Here is a 22,595-nt window from a genome sequence, read left to right on the forward strand (position 1 = left end):
CTAGCCAGAAGACTGTCAACATCTTGATCTTGTTTCAATAGGAACATGTGTTTTGGCTCATCAAGGGACTTATTTGTGTAAGGAATTTTTTTCTTAATAGGCTTTTTAAATTTGCCTGTCCAGAAATTTAAAAACCCTGGCATCATTGCTTCTGACCCTTTGATTCCGAAGACCGTTCTCTGGCAGTTAATCGGAAGCCTATACTCTATCTTGAAATTGTATCTTTCAAAGAGGACCTGGGGGAATTGCATCAGGTAATGAGAACCTTGGGTGGAACCGCGGAAAGGTAATGTCCAGGGATGGTCAAAGACACATCTTTGGAAACCCAAAGGAAGGAGAGTTCAGTTCTTTATCTCTTCCACAGAAAGTAGATAACCACATTTAATTAGAGGAGATTTTGTCCCCCTCTGTGGTGATAATTTTCATTCCACTTTATGATGCAATCAGCAGGGAAAAATGTCTCTCCAGCTCTCTCACTCACTCATCTGGACAGAATGTTTTATAGGAGCCCTTTGCTAGCAAGTGATAGAAACCCTGCCCAGGTGGCTAGCATAAGCAAAAGGGAACCTTTGTCAGCTCTCATAACTGGGTGGTCTGTGAGTGCAGGAGCTACAGGGACTCAAACAGCCTCATCATGTCTCTAGGCGCTTGTTTCACTTTGTGTCACTGTGTTATCTCCCTGCAGGCCTGGCCACAGGCGGTTACAGTCTTACAGCTCCCTCCCAGCATCTGTCTATAAAATTCTAAGGAAGGACTTCTCTGTTTGGCTCAGGTCACATGTTCCTTCCCAGGCTAGTCTTTGTAGCCAGGAGGTTAGAGACAGTGACTTCCCAAAGGAAGGGGTTGCTGTTACTGAACCAGAGGATACTGGGCCAGCACCTCCATAAAGCGTTTGCTCATTTTGAGTCCTCAGGAAATTTGTTTAACTAAATTGATGGAATTGACCCAAAAGAACAGCTTGTTAATACAATATCTGCCGTCTTGAGGTAGCTGCCTTGGTGTTTTTGTGTTATTTCAGTACCCTGGTTTTATGACCCCTTGGCTGTTTCCAGTTGGTATTATGAAGGCCTCTACAAATATTTATCAGGGAAATTGGTACAGTTTTGAAGATACAGTACTTTAAATCTTCAGCTTTTTTGCATTTCTGCCTGAGAACTGACAGAATTGACACCCTAGATGGGATTGATTTATTCTTTCAGCTAGTGTCTGTTGAGCACCTACTGTGTCCCAGGCAGTGTCAGGTGTAAATGGCAGGGATGGAGTTATGAATAAGACATAGGAGTAATAAGCCTGTAAAAAGAAGATAAAATACAGAATAACACAATTTGTGCACACTCCATGTGGACGCCAATTTCTGCATTTGGTTTGTGTTGCCATTTGAAATGTCAGTTATCTACCCAAAGAAAGTTGCTTAGCATAATTAATATTGAACTTTTTTTTTTTCTGGTAATAGGCAGAATGGATGGCGTGTTCTAGCTGAGGTGAAATTGAAGAGGATAGTGTAAGAGGGCTGGGGACCGGGTGAAGATTCCACACTGGGTTATAAGGTTGCAGAAGCTTAGGAACCAGGAGGAGACCCTGACTACTTTGTTAGAGAGTCAGAACTGAGCTGGACCCAGTGCTGATTTCTAGTAAGCTAAGATGTGAATGTATTCGATCCTGTCATCCTGCCCTGCCCCAAAACACATTTTTACCACTTTCCAGGAGCATTAGCATATGGATTTAGGGGAGGTTGCCCTCTTGGGAGCCGCTTGCTCGTGGCCACAGGTAAAAAACCCAGGTCAGGAATGGAGGGGTAAGGGTGTGGGAATGGATTTTTATACTGCTGCTTTCTAGATTCCATTTCTTCCCATAATATCACAGGTGCTACGCAGATCACATTTTAAAGCTATAACTCTCTGGAGGGCCAAGATTTTATCTTTCATCTCCATATTCCTATTGCTTAACGTGTAATAAATATTCAGTAATGGCTGGATGAGTGACTGGAGGACTGGAGTCTCATCCAGTCACCATTTAGGGTGACTGCCTTTCCTAAAATAGTCTCCTCTCGGACATTGTGGAGACCAACTCCTTGTTTGCTTCATAGCACTTACAGCAATGTACTGTATTGTCAATTTGCCTGTTCCAGCACTAGAATGCTTGCTCAACATGAGACCTAGGATATTGTTTATCCCCAGTTCCTGACGTATTGGGGTTTTCACGAACTTGTTGAAGGGAGGAAGAAAGGGAAAGAGAGACGAAGGAAAAAGAGCTGTCAAAACTCTGTTCCTACGTAGCACAATTCAGGCGTTGGGGAGAAGGGGAAGGATAAACACCTTTATTTATGAATGAGTCTGTTTTACCTGACTAGACTGTGCCTGTCCAGAGGTAAGATCTCTCTGTCTTTTTCTACTTCCCCAGTGCCTTCTACTATGTGCAGTGTGTAATAGGGCCTGCACAAAGGTTAGCAGAGGGAGGTGCCAAGAGCAGCTTGTTGTTAGGAAATCTCAGTGCAGTTTTTCCTCTTAAACAAGTGCCAAGGTTTATGCTCAGCAGTTGTTGAGTTGTAAAAATCAAAGCTTGAGATCACCTGGTTTTGGCAAATACCCTCAGGGAAGAAAGCCAACTTTAGTGGTGCACTTCCATCTTGGGTTCCCACTTTCACTTATTCTTTGGCCTTCCAGGATTTCTATCTTACTTGCTAGCTCAGAGATTTTCTAGATTTTTTTTAAAGTATTGTGTATTATCTCTTGTTTCAGTGGAAGGGCTTGTCACGGTACCAGCAACTGAAGTCCCCGTTGAGTATAGAGAACTCTGGTACCCGGTGAGGTAGTGATCCTTTTTCACTGACAGCTTAGTGACCATCTGTGGGTGGAGAGAAGGGATGACAGGAAAGGCTCTTGTTTTAGGAAGAAAGGTAGTGATATGTGGATGACCTCTTGAGTCTCTTTCAATTAAAAAAATACACAGTGCTAGCTAAGTAATCATTTTTTGTTTCTCTTAGAAATTTACCATTTTGAACCGGACTAAGATTATTGAGTGACGTTTAAGTCTCTTTCCCCTAAGAATAGAAGTTGCGAATATCTGTCAGTTGTTAGAAAACATTTAATCTGCAGTAGAAGTCATCTTAATCCACACTGCCGTTTTGCAAGCACATTCTTAATCTGAACTCGTTGAACAAATTAGTTTGGCATTTTAACCCTGACTGCAATGTAAACACAGATTGAATATGCACAGATAGGTTGGTATTCTTTCAGAGATGTTACGTTGTGCACGTAGAAATCAGTTCAGATGCCCCAAGGATCAAATTGTGTCTATTGAGGATTTAGTATCAAACCACCTGCCCTCCTCTCTATCTGCCCAGCCTGACTCGTCCTTCCAGACCTAACTTGATCCTTTTCAACTTTACTTCCCATTGCGACTGTCGCTGAACAGACTGTCAGCATGAGCCGTAACTGCTTTAAGGACCTGTTTCTGTCTTCATCAGTCTGACTTATCTTGGCTTTGGGGAGGCTATTTGAAAGAAATGAAAAATTTGGATTGCTTAATAAAAAGTATGTTTGAAGAATAGAGCAGTCAGCTTTCCATTGACTAGGTGAAGAACTGTCTTCAGTTCAGTTTTGAAATGAACTGTTTTATCTGTAGAGAAATAACTTCCCATTAAACAAAGCAGCTTCCCGTAGCACTGTCTGTAGACTCAAAGACAGATGGAGGCACTTACACAGGTGTATGTTCTATGGGCCTGCTCATATGCATTTTATTCATTTTAATTGAGCTAGGGAAATGTCAAATATAGAAGTTGTACTTAATATCCTGGTATTAGTGTGCATTAATACTTTGCAAACGCAAATTTAAGGCACTCCACAGAGCGATGAGAATTGTTACTCAGCAATAAGAGAAAGGGTTTTGAAAGCCCAAGTTTGATTGAAACATATATCATCACAGCAGAGATGCAATAGTAAGTTTGTATAGAGACCTGTACCTGCAAGATTCTTTCTGTGCTCTGCGAGCATTTTCTCTGTTTGTATAGCTGTCTGAATCACCTGTTCAGTAGAAGAGTAGAATGAATCAGAAACTGCTTTTTCCTCTCAATTCAATGTTCTGTAAGTGATAGCCCCTTGGTAGGCCTGCTCATTGGGAGCTTAGTGCTAATGAAGCTGTCCCACTCAATGGGTAGATTCTCTAGTAAGCCAGGCTCCTTAGATTAAAATAGTGTTTCTCAAAATTTAGTTTCAGGGCTCCTTTATATATTAATTTATTTACAAATGACAATAATAAACCCATTACCTGTTAACATCACAGTGATGACATTATCATACATCAGGTGGCATCTGTAAAGTTCCACAGTACAATCATGAGAGACTGAAAATGAAAAAGGCAGATAAAGCAAATAGCATCTTAGAATTATTATGAAAAGAGTTTTGACCTCATAGACTCCCTGAAAGGGCCTTGAGGGACCATGTGGCTCAAGATTCTTACCTAAATGGATGGATTTTCTTTCCAGATGTCAAGATAGCTACTGGTTTTTTTGCAAGAAGGGTTCCTGGAAAGGAAGTTTAGTCATAGTTGAAAAATAAAACAGTGTGTTTGTCAGGCATACTAATAAAGGGTATGGAAGTTGTATAGGGAGTGCAGTCCTCGTGGGACCTTAGGCATAGAAGCATACTGAGTGATCAGCAAGAAAACCTGGGCTAAGATTTGGAGAGACCACCTAACCCATGCCAGAGCTGCAGAACAGAGTCGAATCAGCTTGTACTCAGTCCCCCACAGACTGGAGGACATCTGGGAGGTGAGTGACCCAGGGATCCACGGAAGCCTGCGTGCCCACTACTCAATCTGGTCCAAACCTAGACAGGCAGCTGGAGGAGGTGAAGATACTCAAGGATAATCCTGACATTACACATGGAGACCTACTATGTGGCATGGTTCTAGTGAATGGGCAAGTCTACTTCAAGTATCAATAAACCATGAGATAGAAGGCTTCTATAATTCTGCTAGTATAAGTAAAATGCTTTGAGGTTGTGTCAGTGGCACTATGGAAATCAGTGTCAGGAAATCTAAGCTGGATGTTAAAACCCAGAGTTGAAATTAGCTATAAGAAAAATGCTATTAAATATCTGACAGACAAAACCAAAACCAAACCAAACCCACTGCTGTCGAGTCGATTCCGACTCATAGCAACCCTACGGGACAGAGTAGAACTGCCCCATAGAGTTTCCAAGGAGCACCTGGCAGATTTGAACCGCCAGCTTCTTGGTTAGCAGCCGTAGCACTTAACCACTGCACCACCAGGGTTTCCGACAGACAAACAGGGCCAAATTAATAACATAGTTCAGGGTGATACAGCCAAAGTGGAAGAGAGATAATTAGTTCGTAGTAATTCTGTTGTCGATCAGTGATTGAGAGATGGAGTCTCTCCCCTTCCCCCCTTTTTTAACACTCCAAAATAATTTTCAGAAACAGTTTCTTTTTTTCCCAGACTGCGGATTTTGAATATCTTGGTATAACTAAAATTAAATGTATCTAAAGAGTTAACTCCAACTCCTAGAAACCCCAAAAAGCTGGAGTATGTTAACATTTTGCAGAGTCCCAGGTTTCATAGCTAGGTAAGTTGCAATAGCAAATATCTGTAGTCTTTCTGTTTCCTTTATGGCCTACCTGCCCAGGAGATAGAAAATGATATTCCTTACCATTTTATGCAGCCATACCCCGCTGGGTGTTTCCCGCCTCCAGGATCGTTAAGCAGCAAAACACCTGTCGTCTGTTAATGATGCTGCTGAATTATTCAGGAAATCCGTAACCCAAATGAATGGTGATTGGCCATCCAATTTTTCCTCCTCCTCACTTTCCCGTCTCTTTTCCCCATGGGTAAATTTTCCAGACTTTCAAGCCCATGATCACTCTTAAAACATGCAGGAAAAATCAAATACCCAAATTGCTTTGTTGTACTTGGACTTAAAATCAATAATTAGGTTGGATTTGCGATACTTTCAGTAACGAAGGAAGTGGTTATAATGAGTATTTGACTGTTCAGCGAAGCTGTCCATAATCATCCAAGAAGTGCTCTCAGGACACCTGTTGCAACAGGGTCAGTCTTGTTATTTTGTTGTTGTTGTTTTATTTTTTTCCTGAGCTTCTCACTGAAACTTGAGCGAGTATTCAGTATCTACATCAAGTTGGCTCCTTCTTCCCATGGTTTCTCAGCAATGCCATTGCCTTTCCTGGAAATGTCGCCACATTCACCTCATCACCCCATCCAGAAACCTCTCCATTACCTGCCTCGAATCCCGACAGTCTCTACACCCTGTCCAACCCTGCTCTCCATCCCCTCCGTACTTATATAATTTCAGAAGTTTGCTCTTTGGCCTACCTCAATAACTTCTAACCCTTTCAAGACTATCCTCTCTTCACACCAAGAGAACAGACATCAAAAATGGTTAAAAGAGAGTAGGCCCATGGATGGGCAGAAATGGAAGTGGGAGGCTTTTCACTTTGTTTCTAAATGGTTAAACTTTTTAACCGTGTGCTTAGAATACTTTGGTGAAAATGACTCAATTTATTGTTCTTGATAGCTTCAGAAGCTCTTATGAAGATATGACCATGTTATTCCGGTATTTTAGACCTTTCAATGGTGCCCTATCACGTATCTGATATCAGCATCACCACAGCTATATATCCCTGTGCATTTGCATATGCTGGTTCATCTGCTGGGAATGTCAATTCTGTTGACAGAGATTTTGGTCCATTGTCTCCTTCCCTGGACCTGGGTTTTGCACAGAGTCCCATAGCAGACCTGGCTTGGTTACGACTGGCTGCCCAGTAGTGCTTTGCCCAGACTGAGCAGGGAGACCTCTTACATGAGCCCAGGTGGACTAATTAAATCCTTCGGGTTTGTCTTCCTTTTTGCCTACAGCAATCTGAGTTATCTGCCGAAGATAGTCCAGAAAAATTAGGAGCTTCTCAGCTACATCGTCGGAAAATCATTTCCTTGAACAAGCAGATTCTGCAGAAAACCAAACATCTGGAAGAGGTTGGTGTTTTCTTTTTATAATTACATTCAAGTAGAATGAAACCATTCTTCAAAAGAAAAAAAAAAATTTTTTTTTTCTTCAAAGAAGGGAGAAATTGGGGAAGAGCTAAGATCTTCATGGTGGAAAATTTAAAGAAGGTTCTAGAACAAGGGTCAGCATATTGTGGCCCTTGGCCCAATCCAGCTGCCACATGTTTTTGTAAATATTCATGGGAGCACATGCACATCCATTTGTTTACATATTGTCTCCAGCTGCTGTCAGCGGCAGAGTTATGTGTGTGTATCAGAGACCAAATGGCCTGCAAAGCCTAAAATATTTATTATCTGACCCTTCATAGAAAAACTTTGCCAACCTCTGTTACAGGAGAAGATTTATGAGGCAAGAATAGAAAAAAAAAAAACTTTTTTTTTTTTTTTTTTTTTATGGGGCAGTTCTACTCTGTCCTTTTGGGTCGCTATGAGTCAGAATTGACTCGACAGCAGTGGGTTTGGTTTTTGTTTACTGTGTGCTTGGAAGAAAGGCCTGGTGACCTACTTATGTAGAATCAGCCATTGAAAACCCCAGGGTGCACAGTTCTACTCTGATAGACACAGGGCACTATGAGTTGAAATCAACTTGACAGCAACTGGTTTAGTTTATTGTGTGCTAGGCACTGAAGTAGGCTGTGGGGAAGACCGGAGAACAAGTTAGGATCCCTACTTTCAGGAATATTATGGTCTAGTGGGAAGACACTGTCACAGAAGCTCCTAGCCTGGGGGAAGATTGATGAGAAGGCCAACAGAGAGAGAAAGACTTCCCCTGGAGCTGATGCCCTGAATTTGAACTTTTAGCCAACTTTACTGTGGGGAAATAAACTTCTCTTTGTTAAAGCCATCCACTTGTGGTATTTCTGTTACAGCAGCACTAGATGACTAAGACACATACGCTAAACAAATATATCATCATTAAATTATAGTTGTGGTAAGTGCTTGAAGGAGAAGTCTAGGGAGCTGAGAGAGTGACTAATAGGGAGACCTGACCTAGCCTCAGGCTTCAGAGGACTTGCCTGGAAAGACAAGTAAGAGTTGGGTGGGCAGGAAGTCTGGAGGTGTGGGGAAGACGAGGGAGATGAGATTTGAACTTACGGAGCAACATGAACAAAGACTTGGGAGAGAAAGGGTCTTGGCCAGTTTTAGTTTTATAGCTGGAGCATCATGAGAGAGACGGCTGGTCTGCAGAGTCATCACACAGGACTTCCAGGTCATGTTAAGGACAATGGAAGCCATCAGAGGGGCTAAGTAGGGGAGACCTGTATGTTTCAGAGACCTTTCTGTTTGCTGTGGGAGCATGAATTTACTGGACGTGGACAAGAAGGGATTCAGGGAGAACCAATAGGAAGTCGTTGTGGTAGATATGAACTGTTAATTGCTTTGACTAGTGGTAGCAGAAAAGGGGAGGAAATCAGATCATTTTTAAGTGTTCTAGAAAGTGCCAGTCCGTAATACAGGCAGCCCTCAGTTATAAACGAGGTCCGATCCTGACTGTGTCTTTAAGTCTAGTTTGTAGATAAAGTGAAACAGGTGCACACAATTCTAATTTAACCTTACTTTAGTGCAAGAGGAAACCCTGGTGACATGGTGGTTAAGAGCTATGGCTGCTAACGAAACGGTTGGCAGTTCGCATCCACCAGGCGCTCCTTGGAAACTCTGTGGGGCAGTTCTACTCTGTCCTACAGGGTCGCTATGAGTCAGAATTGACTTGATGGCAACCAGTTTGTTTTGGTTTTTTAGTGCAAGAAAAGGCTGGATGCTTTTTCAGAGATTTAAAAGCTGCAGGTACAGCAAGTGAAGGTGATTGTGATGAAGAATTTGTTGGGAGTAGGGGTTGATTCATTTGTTTCAAAGTGAGGGCAAATTTCCATAAATTAAAGGGCACGTACAAGTTGGCCACAAGTCTGACGTTTGTAACCCAGGAACTGCCTGTACTTGGGGATGAGTGGAACTGCCTGTACTTGGGGATGAGTGGAACTGCCTTGGAAAGACCTTCCTATAATTGCCCTGGAACATAGACATAAGAGGAAGCTGTAGAGTACATAAAAAAAAAGTTTATTATATGCTTCAGTTGCATTGGCAGTAAAACTTATTTAGAAAATGTAACCAAAGATTTGGGGAATGAATATGGCTTTCTAAAGAACAAGTCACCAGTAGTTCCTATAACAATTGGTTTTCCAGAAATGAGTTCCAGTTAGCATTTTGAGCTTGTGTGTTTCTCATTCTTTTAAGCCCCATACAACCAAAAGATACTAAGATGCCAAATAGCCCTGCTCAGCCATTTTTTGTTTTGTTTGTTTGCTTTTACCAGGGTAACCTAAAAATCGAATAATCAAACAAGGGTGAAAAGATTGACTATAATTTGGTTTCTGTTTGATAATTTGCCTAAGCATTTCATGAGTTCTCTGCTCAGAGAGTAATTATCTTTACAGATGACCCTTGCCAGTAACAAGATTGTGAAAGTGACTGGTTCAAAAATGACTCATCACAGAGTCAGGATGAGCATGAAGTAAGGGTGAGCCCCTTCATCATGATGCCTTTATCCTTTGAGGAAATGTAGTCTTGAGGGTATTCTAGCCCCATGAGCCAGAGGGTCTCAGCATGAGTGGATATGTGATATTGGCCTCCTGTCTGAAGTTGGGAGGAAGGAGTGCGAAGCCTCATTTCAAAAGGCAGTCCCAGCACGTGCTTAGTCCAGCCGATAAGGCAGAGCCCTCTGACTCTTGGGTCTATTTTGCGATCAGTTCAGAACCTGTGTTTACCAAGAGTTGTTATTTTTTCAGGCATACTGCCGACTCAGCAGACTCTCAGTAAAGGACAGCTGTCATCATTGCTGTGGCTGGTGTTATAATTAAAGATGACCAGCATGTGGGATAATCCTGGCCGTGTAGCTAGGCCAACTAGATGAGGAAAATGGGGTGTAGAGGGAAGATCTGTCCAGGATCACACGTGAGTTACGGGTTTCAGATACTGATAAAAACATGCCAGGAGTGGTTGCATCAAGGATGAAAGGAGGACATGAAAAGGAATGCCCTTTTTTGGAACTTAAAGCTTCACGACAAATGTAAGGAGTAAAAGGTTAGAACATTTCTCAGATAAGCCTAGATATTTTTAAAGATTAAAAAGCACCATCAACATTTTCATGAACTTTTTTCTTGAAAAATTATGATTTGAGCTATAAGAATATGCTTTTTGTTCCAGTCAACTCAGTAAGCTGATTTTAATTTGGAATCCTACCCCCTCCCCAAAAATTACAGTCACTAAACTTTGTTACTGTCCCTAAATTTTCCCATCTACAAAAAGCTACTCACTGCTGGGCTGGCTGGTCTCCAGAACTTCTTGCACTTCTAGTAGCCTATGATTCTATCTGCCAGAAATCACACAGGCAGCAAACAGCAAGCCTTTGGCCTAAGCCTTTTGCACCTTGGTTCCCACCCAGCTCTTGCCATTCTCCTGGCTGCCTGCCTGGCCATCAGCCATCCTGTTCATCGCCTCACACGCATTTCTTGGTGGACCCTGAAAAGTGAGTCAGAACGGAGATTGTGTGTGTGCGCGCGTGCATGTGTGCGCTCACAAGTGCACTGAACACATTATTTTCTGTCTTATTAATTTTTAAATGCTTTAAGCACTTTTAAAAAAATTACAGAGATAATATAAGCTTATTGTAAATAAGCCAAATAGTATGGAACTATATAAAAACAACAGTGAAAGTCCTCTTCACTCTCCGCCCAGTCCCACTCCTTAGAGCAAACCACTATTTCTGTCTTCTGTATTTCCTGCTGAGCCTTTTCCTGGGCCTTTACAAAGGCCTTTTAGTTGCTGTCAAGTCGATTCCAACTCATGGCAGCCCCATGTATGTCAGAGTAGAACTGGGCTGCATAGGGGTCTTTCAGTGTCTGGTTTTTTGGAAGCAGGTTGCCAGGCCTTTTTTCGAGGAGCCTCTAGGTGAACTCAAACCTCCAACCTTCTGGTTAGCAGTCAAGCATGTCAACCATTTGCACCACCCCAGCCCTTTACAAGTACTTAAATCTGCCCATTTACCTGGGATAGTGTGATATCTCGTCACAAAATTGGGTTTACTTTTCACTCATTCTATCAGAGACATCTTTATGTCAGTAATAGTGGCTAATAAGTGCTCCTGCCCCCCTTTTTTCTGTTTTCTTTTTTTTTTTTTTTAACTGAGTGCATACTAACTGCTTTAGAAAATTAACTCATTGAGTTCTCACAACATCCTTAAAAGGAGATACAATTATCCTTGTTTTACAGATAAGGAAACTGTACCATCAACCGCTGTTTAACAGCGATCCCAATAGAGGGTCCCAGACACAGTGGGAGAAAAATGTAGAACAAAATTCAAATTCACAAAAAAAAAAAAGGCCAGACTTACTGATCTGACAGACTATGGAAACCCTGAGAATATACCCCTGGACACCCTTTTAACTCAGAACTGAAGTCACTCTTGAAGTTCACCCTTCAGCCAAAGATTAGACAGGTCTATAAAACGAACAGGAGCACATATGAGGAGTGTGCTTCCTAGTTCAGTCATGTATACGAGACTAAACGGTCACACCTGTCCAAAAGCAAAGATGAGAAGGCAGGAAGGGACAGGAAAACTGGAGGAATGTGAACGGGGAATCGAGTGGAGAAGGGGAGAGTGTTGACACATGGCAGGATTTGTAACCAGTGTCACAAAACAATTTGTGTGTTAATTGCTGAATGAGAAACTCATTTGCTCTGTAAACTTATACCTACAGCACAATTTAAAAAAAAAAAAAAAAGGAAACTGAGACATAAAAGAAGTTCAGTAGTTTGTCTGTAGTTACACACCTCGTTAGTTATTGAACCCAGATTTGAACCTGTAGCTCCACCTCATGCTTTCTAAGGACTGCACAGCATACCATAGTATACATGTACCCCACTTTATTCCACCTGTGCCCTCTTCACGTAGGTTTTTCCAGGGTTTGTTGTTGTTGTTTTTTAATGATTGCAACTTTATGTTGCCACAAACATCTTTTGTACAGTCATCTTTGTGCATATGTGGAAGGATTTCTCTAAGATAGATTTTAGGAAGTAGAATTGCAGGATCAAGAAAACATGAGCGTTGTCAATTTTGCTAAAAACTGTCAAATTTTCACCAAGTGCCTTACCAATTTATACATCTACTAATAATATTTGGAAACCTTGGTGGCATAGTGGTTAAGTGCTGTGGCTACTAACCAAAGGGTCATCAGTTTGAATCCACCAGGCGCTCTTTGGAAACTCTACAGGGCAGTTCTACTCTGTCCTAGAGGGTCACTATGAGTTAGAATCGACTCAACGGCAACAGGTTCAACAGGTTAATAGTATACAAGAGAATCCAAACTCTTTAAATCACCAGAACATCTCCTACAAGGTCATGGCTAAAGGCGACCAGGATGCACCCCATGGCTTTGGCAATAAGAACACTGGAGAGGGTCTTACCCATCAGAGAAATGGGAATAATAAAAGCAAGAGAAGGAGTAAAGACTATCTCATTTTTCAGTAAGAGAAGGGAATAGAAATTGGGTGCAGGTAGTAGATAGCTGAGAAGAAAACCGAGATTGAGAAAGAAAAGAGGAATCCAACAGCCGAGAAGAAAACTGAGATTGAGAAAGAAAAGAGGAATCCAGAAAGTAGCTGTTAACCAGTGGCTGCATTTTTAGGGTAAGCCTATCGGTTAATAATGAAGAAGGAAATAGCGGTAGGAGAATCACACAGGACTCCAGCAAGATGAAAACTAAGCTAGGCCACTGGGAAACTTCTTGGTTTAAGAAAAGATGGTAAGACAAGGAGGTGAAGAGAGCTCTTAATTAAATTAACTAAAGAGAAGAGATGGATCTTGCTTTTGTAACAAGTTCCTGTTTCCTTGCCAAAACCCAGCTCAGTGTGCTGTCGATCTTTGGTAAAGTGTCCCTTCAACTCTTGATGAGCAAGTTGACCTCTCTTCCCTTGGGCCTTCCCTGTGCCTGTCTCTGCTTCAGCTGTTTACCTACTTTATGCTAATCCCCAGTTTACTGGTCCAGCTACTTGAGGGCAAGGACCCGGTCGTGTTCATCTCTTTCTCCCACATATCTCATTTGAGCCAAGGAGGCATCTGATAAGTGTCAGGTGGGTGGTTGGGTGCACGGGTGAGAGGCAGGTAGGAAAATACCAGGACCCCTACCTAGAGCCCCAAAAGAACTACAAGAGTTAAGTCACTAGGATTTAGGGAGAAAAACAAACTTTGACCAGAAGTAAACACACCTACACATTACACAGACAGGTTAGTAGAAGTTCTCATTGCATGGATGGTCCCCTTTGAAAAGAAAAAGACCAGAGTCCATCTGCTTCTTCCTTTACCCCTTCTGCTCTCAGCTCAGTTGGCTTTTTGATAGGTTTTGTTGGAAGTATGACTGTTCATCAGTGATGGAGACTGGTAACTAGAAGCACGATTTACGAATAACAATTCCTCAAGGTAACGTAACTCTTTAAATAGGTGCGTATAAGTTCAAGGGTAGAGCAAGTCATTTTGAAATAATCACTGTGATATAGGATAAATTTCTTATTGTTAATTTGTACCCAGGTAACAGCCAAAGCATCTGATGGTGGTTTTCTGTCACTTTTTCCTTTTTAAAAGAAGAAGTGCGCAAATGCTTTGAGCTTTTAAAGGAATGTTTTCAAATTTCTAAAAATTCTTAGCACAAAGATAGGCTTTTTTAATAAGGAAAAGGAACTTGACATTTTCAAGATACCTTTTTAGGTGAGTTTACAATCATGTAACTTTGATCAGCAATGGTAGTTCGCTTTTTTTTCTTAGTGTTAAAGTCCTGAATACTTTTTTCTATCTGGTGTTATTTGCCAACCAGTCATATTTCTTTCTTTCCATACCCTGTCATAGAATCCTTAGTGCTGAGGTGCAGTTTGTGTCCTGTGACTGGGTCACTTGGTTAACTGAATTGATAGGAGCCATACAGAAAAGTCAGCTAGACCTGAATTTGAATCCTGGCTTTATCAAGTTGTCAGCTGAGACCTTAGTCTTTATTTCCTCATCTGTAAAAATCAGAATATCTTCTTCCATTGGATATAAGGATTCAGTAATATGCTTTAAGCTGAATACCTAGTACATTGCCTGACATGTAAACCTAAAAAACCATTGCCATTGAGTTGGTTCCAACTCATGGCGACCCCACGTGTGCGGAATAGAACTGTGCTCCATAGGGTTTTCGAGGTCATGACCTTTTGGAAGCAGGTCGCCAGATCTTCCTTTCAAGGCACTTCTGGGTAGTTTCAGACTGCCAGCCTTTTGGTTAGTAATCAAGTGCTAAACCATTTGAGCCACCTAGGAACAACCTGCCTGATATGTAGTTGGTGCTAATTAAATGTAAGGGTTTGTTGTTGTTTTTTACATTTGTTGTTTGCAGTCCTTCTGAGATGCCCATATTTGATCAGTTTAAATCGTTCTGAGATTCCATTTTCTCTCCTGTGCAATGGGGATACCACCCACACCTGTGTTGTTTTGGGAATCCAAACGCAGATGACTTTATCTGTCTTCATTTACAGCTGCAGGCAAGTCATGCCAACTTACAAGCCAAATATAATGAAAAAAAGAAAACACTGACAGAGGTGAGTAGATTTTCCTTCCTCCTTGGGCCTTGTGAAGTTCACCTTTGACCTGCACTACTGGTGGAATGCTGTGACTCATCAGTCTTCGAGGAGGAAACTGGTCTCGTTCCCCGGGGCTTCCAGTCAATCTGGGAACATAGGACAGTTACATGGTAGTGTGTGACCAATGTTGTCAGTTTATCCACACCGCCATGTTCTAAACCGTCAGCATTCTTGGTGGGGGAGATCACCCTGGGCTGCAAGGGTCAAGAAAGACTCCTGAGGCAGGCAGGCCTGATGGGCAGAAGGGAGGGCCCTATAGAAGGGCAAGAAAGGTCCTTCACCGTAAACAGCCCCTACTCCTCAACCAGATTTTGTAATAGCTCCAAAATGCCAGATTCCTTGAGAGTGAGACAGTTTCTTTTGAAAGACTGGAGAACCACAGAGTGTTATAATTTGTGTTCAGAATTGCTAGTTATCTCCTAGGCGGGAGAGAGAAAAGGGGAGAGGAAGCCACAAGAGGAAGAGGAGGGTTGTGGGGTGTGTTCTGAACCCTGCAATTCATTTTCTGATTCAAGTGATAACTCTGCCGTCTCACATCAGCATTCTCTTGTTGCTTACCACCCACTTCTGATTGCCTAGGATACTAGGTGAGGAAAACAAATGCCTCTGACACCGCCTCTGCCATGAGGAGCATTTAACCATTCCTGTTGCTTGCGTGTCCACAGAGAGCTGTTGTCATCTGGATCTGAACACTCCTGCCATTGTGATACTGGTCCTCATGCTATAGCTGTGCTCAGGAAGGGCCTCCCTCAGTGTCCCCACCCAGAACTTTCTGGGCCATTTGGGAGCAAGGCTATCTTTAGAGTCACCCCTGACACCAACCCAGTCCCCACTTTTCTAAAATTCTACATGAAATGTGCCTGTTTAAAATACTTATTTCCACAGCATTACGCAGCACTTGGTTCACTGCCTTGCTGTAAAGCTGGCAGAACTTTTTAATCCTGACCTGGACTAGTCTCTTCAGTGTTTGTTAGAATGTTTGAAAAGGGCAGGCATAAGAATGACAATTAGAATTTAAAAAATGTTTCATTCTTTCTAAAGAAGCCACCTTACATGTAGACAGATCAGCTTCCTTTGCTCCATCCTGTGACTACATTTCTTCTGGCTTAGATGGCAGACACCTGGGGACAGTAGTCCCCGCCGTATTGCTTTTAATTCTGCAGAGTCCTGGGCATGAAGTTTGCTGAGTCGTGGATCAATCTTTATGTAACAACCTGGAAGAGATTAAGAGCAAAATATCTTGATATCAATTTCCTAAAATGCTTGCATGCCTTAGGCTATGAATCCTGTTGTTAGATGCTGTCGAGTCGGTTCTGACTCATACCGACCCTATGCACAACAGAACGAAACACTGCCCTATCCTGAGCCATCCTCACAATCGTTGTTATGCTTCAGCTCATTGTTGCAGACACTGTGTCAGTCCACTTCATTGAGGGTCTTCCTCTTTTCCACTGACCCTGTACTTTGCCAAGTATGATGTCCTTCTCCAGGGACTGATCCCTCCTGACAACATGTCGAAAGTATGTAAGACACAGTCTTGCCATCCTTGTTTCTAAGGAGCATTCTGGTTGTACTTCTTCTAAGACAGATTTGTTCGTTCTTTTGGCAGTCTATGGTATATTCAATATTCTTTGCCAGCATCACAATTCAAAGGTGTCAGTTCTTCGGTCTTCCTTATTCATTGTCCAGCTTTCACATGCTTGTGATGTGATTGAAAATACCATGGCTTGGGTCAGGCACACCTTAGTCTTCAAGGTGACATCTTTGCTCTTCAACACTTCAAAGAGGTCCTTTGCAGCAGATTTACCCAATGCAATGCGTCTTTTGATTTCTTGACCGCTGCTTCCATGGCTGTTGATTGTGGATCCAAGTAAAATGAAATCCTTGACAACTTCAATCTTTTCTCCATTTATCAGGATATTTCTCATTGGTCCAGTTGTGAGGATTTTTGTTTTTGTTTTTTTTTTTATGTTGAGGTGCAATCCATACGGAAGGCTGTGGTCTTTGATCTTCATTACTAAGTGCTTCAAGTCCTCTTCACTTTCAGCAAGCAAGGTTGTGTTGTCTGCCTAACGCAGGTTGTTAGTGAGTCTTCCTCCAATCCTGATGCCCCATTCTTCTTCATATAATCCAGCTTCTCGGCTTATTTGCTCAGCATACAGATTGAATAGGTATGGTGAAAGAATACAACCCTGACACACATCCTTCATGGCTTTAAACCAATCAGTATCCCCTTGTCCTTGTTCCTAAGCGACTATAAAGTGGCTTTTTGTACTAAACACTAAATCAAGTTTTATTGAGCCACTTTCATGTGCCAGGAATGGTGGGTGTGATTTAAGTCAATAATAAGAGATACGCTTCCCATCTTCACATAATAGCTGGGTGTGCTCTGGGCATGTTACTTGTATTAGTCCGTTGGATTTTCACAGTAGCCCTCACAACATACTGTTACCATCCCTGTTCTGCACCTGGGGAGACCCAAGGCAAAGAAGCTTAATAACTAACTTGCCAAAGGCCATGCAGTGGGGTGCCAAAATTCAAAAGCAGACAGTCTGGCACCAGAGCCCCGTCAGATTCCTATCTTGTAGGGCAGTCAAACTGTTTCCCTTCTAGAAAAATGGGAAGCTGTATAAAACCTAGTGCTGAAGAAGCTTGGCTTGGTAGGGACACTGAAGATAAGGCCCGTGTAGAAGTAATGAACTTCGTCTCTGGACCTCAGTCTCCTTGTCTATTCAGGGAAAGGGTTGGGCAGAATGAGCATCCTAAACCCTTTCATGCCAGCGTTCCCAAGTTTTACCTTTTCAGCAAAACATGCCCTTCTGGGATACCCTAGTGGCACTGAACAACAGGGAAGACCTGTCTTTCCGGTAAATTGAGGAAAATAAAAACAAGGCGGGGAAGGTAGAGGACAGGTGGCAGCACGTGACATGCTGGAGGGGGTTCCACTCCTGCTTCAAGAAGGCGTGGGCCACCAGATTCTAACCTGTCCACCTTTTACCTTCAACAGCCACAGTTTTAATTTTGTCTTTGCAAAGTTGGTTATTTTTAACAGATGGAGGATCCTCTTGCATCTCTCTAAGGGCATTAATTATAACTCTTCTGAAGTTTTGTTTTCTTGCTTTATGAGCTATTTCATTTTTGAGTTGATACATTTGTTTTATGGTTTTGACTTTTTTCATATGTTTGATAATTCTTGGTTGTGTGCTTATCTTTGATTTTGAAATTCCTTGTGGATGCCGCATCCATGTTATGCAGCCTGTTCGTCTGATTACTCTGGAAGGGCGGGGTACTGTTTGGTGGGATGCAGTGGTGACTGATATTCTGGGTGGGGAACTCTCCCATCTCTCCTGGGTGTGGCCAGGTATCTGGGGCCCTGCCCCACCTCCGAGACTCAAGCACCAGCTCTTGCGTTTAGGGACCATTCCCTCGCCCACTGGCTGTTCCTTACTCGGATCCCAACCCTGCAGACCAGCCCCTCCTACGGCCGTTAACTCCAGAAAGTAGTCATTAGTCCATTCCAGTCTGCGGGCCATCTTTCTTGTCCCCTGAGGTACTCATTTCTGTGTTCCAACATAATAATCTGGATTTTGGAATTGACTGAATGGCAATGGGTTGTTTTTTTTGCTTTGTTTTGTTTTTTGAGGTAGAACAGGGTTGCTGCAACTGGTGTCATTTTCACCTAAAGTCCTTGGAAGTTTTTTTTAACTTGCTTTTTGAATAGCTAACACATTCACAGAATTCAGGAGGTACAAAGGGTACCCCTGTAACCCCACCACCCAGCTGCCCTCCTCAGAGGCAGCCAGGACAACCAGTTCCTTGTGAATCTTTTCAGACGTATTTTATGCATATACAAGCCATTATGTGTACATGCATTTTCATTCCGTTACGTATCATCGGAAGCGTGTCATGCTCCTGGTTTTGCACCTTGCTTTCTTTACCTGACCATAGGTCATCCATAGCAATACATAAAAGAGCTGCTTTGTTCTTTTTTTTTTTTTTTTTATAGCTGCTTAGCATTCTCTTGTGATGTAACTGGACACTTTATACATTAAAATCTGAGTTTCTTGAAAAATTCTTTGATTTAACCTCACTATCTGCTCAAAAAGGATCCCTGGTGGCACAGTAGCGGTCTGCTTCTGTAAAGATTACAGCCTTGAAAACCCTATGGGGCAGTTCTAACGTGTCCTATAGGGTCACTGTGAATCAGAATCAACTCGACAACAACGGGTCTTGGTTTAGTTTTGTCTGCCTCAGAGAAAGAAGGTAGAATTGTTCAAGAAGATCAGAGCTTTTAACCCTGCCACTGTGAACAGCCATGAAAATGGTATTCTGAGATTTAAACCCTGGTCTGTCTGACTGCATAACCACTCTTTTTATTTCTCACTTGCTGCCAAAAGGTACCTGCTCTCAGCGTCACTTTTGGCCTTTCACCCATTTATTAGTATAACTGAAAGCCATTGCCAAGGTTTCTTTAATCATCAGAATGTGTCAAGAAGGGTCTGGTTTTAACCTTCCCACGTTGTCCCTCCACCTCCATCCCAACTCTGTCGTCCACCTCTTTTCTCAGCGAACTGTATTAGAAGTAGTGTACAGATGTGAGCCAGGAGAGAGAGGGGAAGCACTCACTATTCTATGCCACAAGCCCCTAGCAACGATTCCTCCTTTCTCTCTTGTAGTTGAAAAGTTACAGTGAGAAACTGGACAAAGAACAGGCAGCCCTCGAGAAGATAGAATCCAAAGCTGATCCAAGGTAAGAGGTTTCAGCCTGTATTCATTTTCCCTTTCAAGAAAGTAACTTTGCCAGTGCCTGGTGGTTTAATGTGATTGAGCACCCTTGAGGAGTCAAGGGTCACTGGTTCAGGCACCAAGCAGGTCTGTTAATTTCACATACTGATCCAGACTGTGGTGTCATCCTTCTGTGCCAGGATGACCCACCTCATCCTGAGATGCTTGGGTTGCACTGAGCCAGCTACCCTCTTCTTCCCAATTCCCCTTTTGATCAGAAACAACACATTTTTGTTTTATTTAAAAAACTAATACATTCGTAGTACCTCCACTCCTCACTTGTCAACATGATTAGGTTCCAAAGACCAGGTGTTATGTGAAAATCAGTGTTAGGCGAAAATGGAGGGTGACCACATCAGATTTCAAGATATTATGTGGGACACATATGTCCCTCTAGACCTGATAGGCTGAAAATGGAGGTGAGTGCTGTGTGTCCCACTGATCATGAAAGGGTTACTGCCAGAGATATATCATCAGTGTGCAAAAAGTCGGATAGTAGATTTTTTACTGTTGTAAATGTGAATTGCAGGATAACGAGATAGTGGATAAGTGAGGACTAGGTATACAAAAGACACACAGTGAAAACTCTCCCTCACGTCCCTGCCCTCCAGCCACCCATGTCTCTTCCTTGGAGTCAGCTGTTGTCACCAGATTTTTAACAGCTCACGTTTTAGCCCATCTTCTTGGGAATAAAGTTGCAGCTTTTTTTTGTCAAGAAACAGCTTCTGTCTTTTTTTTTTTCCATGTAAAACTAATTGCCTTTAGAAGAGAGAAAGTATGTACACTTGGCCTTTTTTAGCACCAGGTTCTTTGAGTGGTAAAATCTCCTAGGTGTCATTTGAATGAGATTGTGAAAACACAAAAGTTTCAGGCGCAGGATGAGCATGCTGTCCTGGGCTCAATGGACATTTTTAGTGAAGAAATATCCACAGAGTACTTACTTGGCTCTATAATTAGAAACCCTTCATCTGTTAATATGGAACAAAGCACTACCAGATACTTAACATTTTTATTATCAAATTAGTGCTTTTAATGGCCTTAAGCAACTTGTTTCCTTTTCAGAGTTGATAATAAAAATGATTTTTAATACTGTATGTGCTCGGAGTACAGTTGAGTAATTGACATCATTAAGCATATCCAGTTCTCTGGGAACTCACTGATGTTTCTACAGCTGAAGTTGCAATTTTTGGAATCTGTAATGTTTGTTTGGACGTGACCTGTTGGGCTTGGGCATATAAATGAACAATAATGTCAGGTAAATGGAGGTGGTTATCATTTGTGGAGAACCCTTTAGCCACTCTTAGGGGAGACAAAGGAGATATAAAAAAAAAAAGGAGTCCATTTTTAGCCGGGGACCCAGTTTCAGCTGTGATTCATAACACCGTAACGGCCTGCCATATGTCATGTTTTGGTCTTTTCTCTTCAGTATCCTGCAGAACTTGAGAGCACTTGTAGCCATGAACGAAAATCTGAAAAGGCAGGAACAGGAGTTTAAAGCGCATTGTCGCGTAAGTGTCACTTGGTGTTGGCAAACAGTAAACCAGGACTCTTGTAAAATCCAGATGTGGCATTCTGCATTCCCATGCCGTTTAAAAAGTCAATTCATCAAGAAGCCCCGTATCTCATATAAAATGAACAGAACACTGGCATAGGTACCCTCCAAGGATACCAGAAGTGAGTTAGATTAGTAACTGTATGTGACAAACCCCAAAATAGAGTGCACAGTCAAAAAAAAACAAAAAAAAAAAACCTTTTTCTAATATACAAATCTATTTAAGAGAAAAGTTTTATAAAGTTTTAAACGTATGTCATATTTAGTTGACACATAGCCTTTGTAAACAGAATAAGGTCATGCAAACTGAGGGCTATCTGAAAGCAGGGCCTTGCTCCTGTCGTCTAGATCTGTGGTCTAGTAGTGGGGGTGTTGTGGACACAGGTGGCTGAGTGGGGGCTGTACCTGAGGCTGGTGAGTTCTGTGTGAGCTGTGGGGGAGGGGAGGCCACTAGCACAGGAGCCGATAGGAGGCTGGGTCTTACCTAAAGCAGGGTGGGATGGCAAATAGAGGAGGGGCTTGAGTGAGGCTGGGCGCCGGGCTAGGAGGGCCCCGGGTAAGGTGGGCAGGTGCTTAAGTCTGAGGCCTGTGAGGAGAGGAAGCAAACCAGGCCCACTGGAGCTAGGCTCTAAGCCACTTGGTCACGTCATTTCTCAGTGATTACTTTTTTTTTTGGCACTGCTTGCCGGACCTGCCCTTTAAAAAGAAAGGGCTTTTGACCAAGGTGCAGGTGGGTGTATCCTCCTGAAAAAGACCTTCACAGGCTGAAAGTTGGGGCCCAGGGCAGCCAGTTCTTAATGGGCTTTCTGTCCTAGCATAAACTCATGGAACGTGAAAGTAAGACTTCTGAATCAAGGATTTAGATAATTGCATCCAATTACTAGCTTGTTTGAGTGGTGTTAACATTTATATCGCCTTTAAAGGAGGAGATGACACGACTGCAGCAGGAAATTGAAAACCTGAAAGCTGAGAGAGCACCAGGTGGAGACGAAAAGGTAAAGGCCCAGAAGGCTCCTCATAGCAGTTAGGTGCTGTTAAGACTTACATAGTGAAATGATTTCTAGGGACTAACCCTACAAACAGTCTGTTGCGAAAAGGACTGACCTCGTCCTCAAAATACACATTTCTCAGCTGTTTTTAGCCCGTGACTTTTTAGATTTCCATTCCTGTCCATTCTTTTCCTCTGGAGGGAAAAGGCCACAGTGGGTGTGGATGACAGCAAACCCAGACAAGAGCAGAATATACAATTCCGGCCACTCCCCCCATGTAGGGAAGTGTGTTTCCATGAACCCCCGAGCCTGTTCCCCTCCTGACCTGTTCTTCTCTAATTTCTGTTTCCATTTACCCAGTTCACCCTCCACGCCTCCCTAGGGATGAGCCCCATTCCCAAATATAGCAATGAACACAAACAAGTAGAGGGTGTTGGCATGTCTCCAGGAGTGCGTTGGTGGGTATTGGAGTATGAGGAACAAGCCAGATCAGCTAGTTGTCTGAACAAGGATGTGGTCCTCCAAGGAGCTAGTGGGTTTCCATTAAACCTTAAATTTAAAAAAGGAT

At 42.5% G+C, this 22,595-nt stretch overlaps 1 protein-coding gene across 2 annotated transcripts in view; it reads left to right on the forward strand.

The window, feature by feature from the left end:
• The window catches only part of CCDC93 (coiled-coil domain containing 93), a 142,294-nt gene that overhangs the window by 72,158 nt on the left and 47,541 nt on the right, over window positions 1-22,595 (forward strand). For both annotated transcript variants that reach the window (XM_049889190.1, XM_049889189.1), the window contains exons 12-16: window positions 6,893-7,009; window positions 14,597-14,659; window positions 19,378-19,451; window positions 20,913-20,994; window positions 21,962-22,033. In XM_049889190.1, coding sequence (XP_049745147.1) covers window positions 6,893-7,009; window positions 14,597-14,659; window positions 19,378-19,451; window positions 20,913-20,994; window positions 21,962-22,033 — 408 coding nt within the window. The remainder of the gene's footprint in view (window positions 1-6,892; window positions 7,010-14,596; window positions 14,660-19,377; window positions 19,452-20,912; window positions 20,995-21,961; window positions 22,034-22,595) is intronic.

The sequence above is a fragment of the Elephas maximus genome, chromosome 6, assembly GCF_024166365.1.
Source record: "Elephas maximus indicus isolate mEleMax1 chromosome 6, mEleMax1 primary haplotype, whole genome shotgun sequence".
NCBI lineage: Eukaryota > Metazoa > Chordata > Mammalia > Proboscidea > Elephantidae > Elephas > Elephas maximus.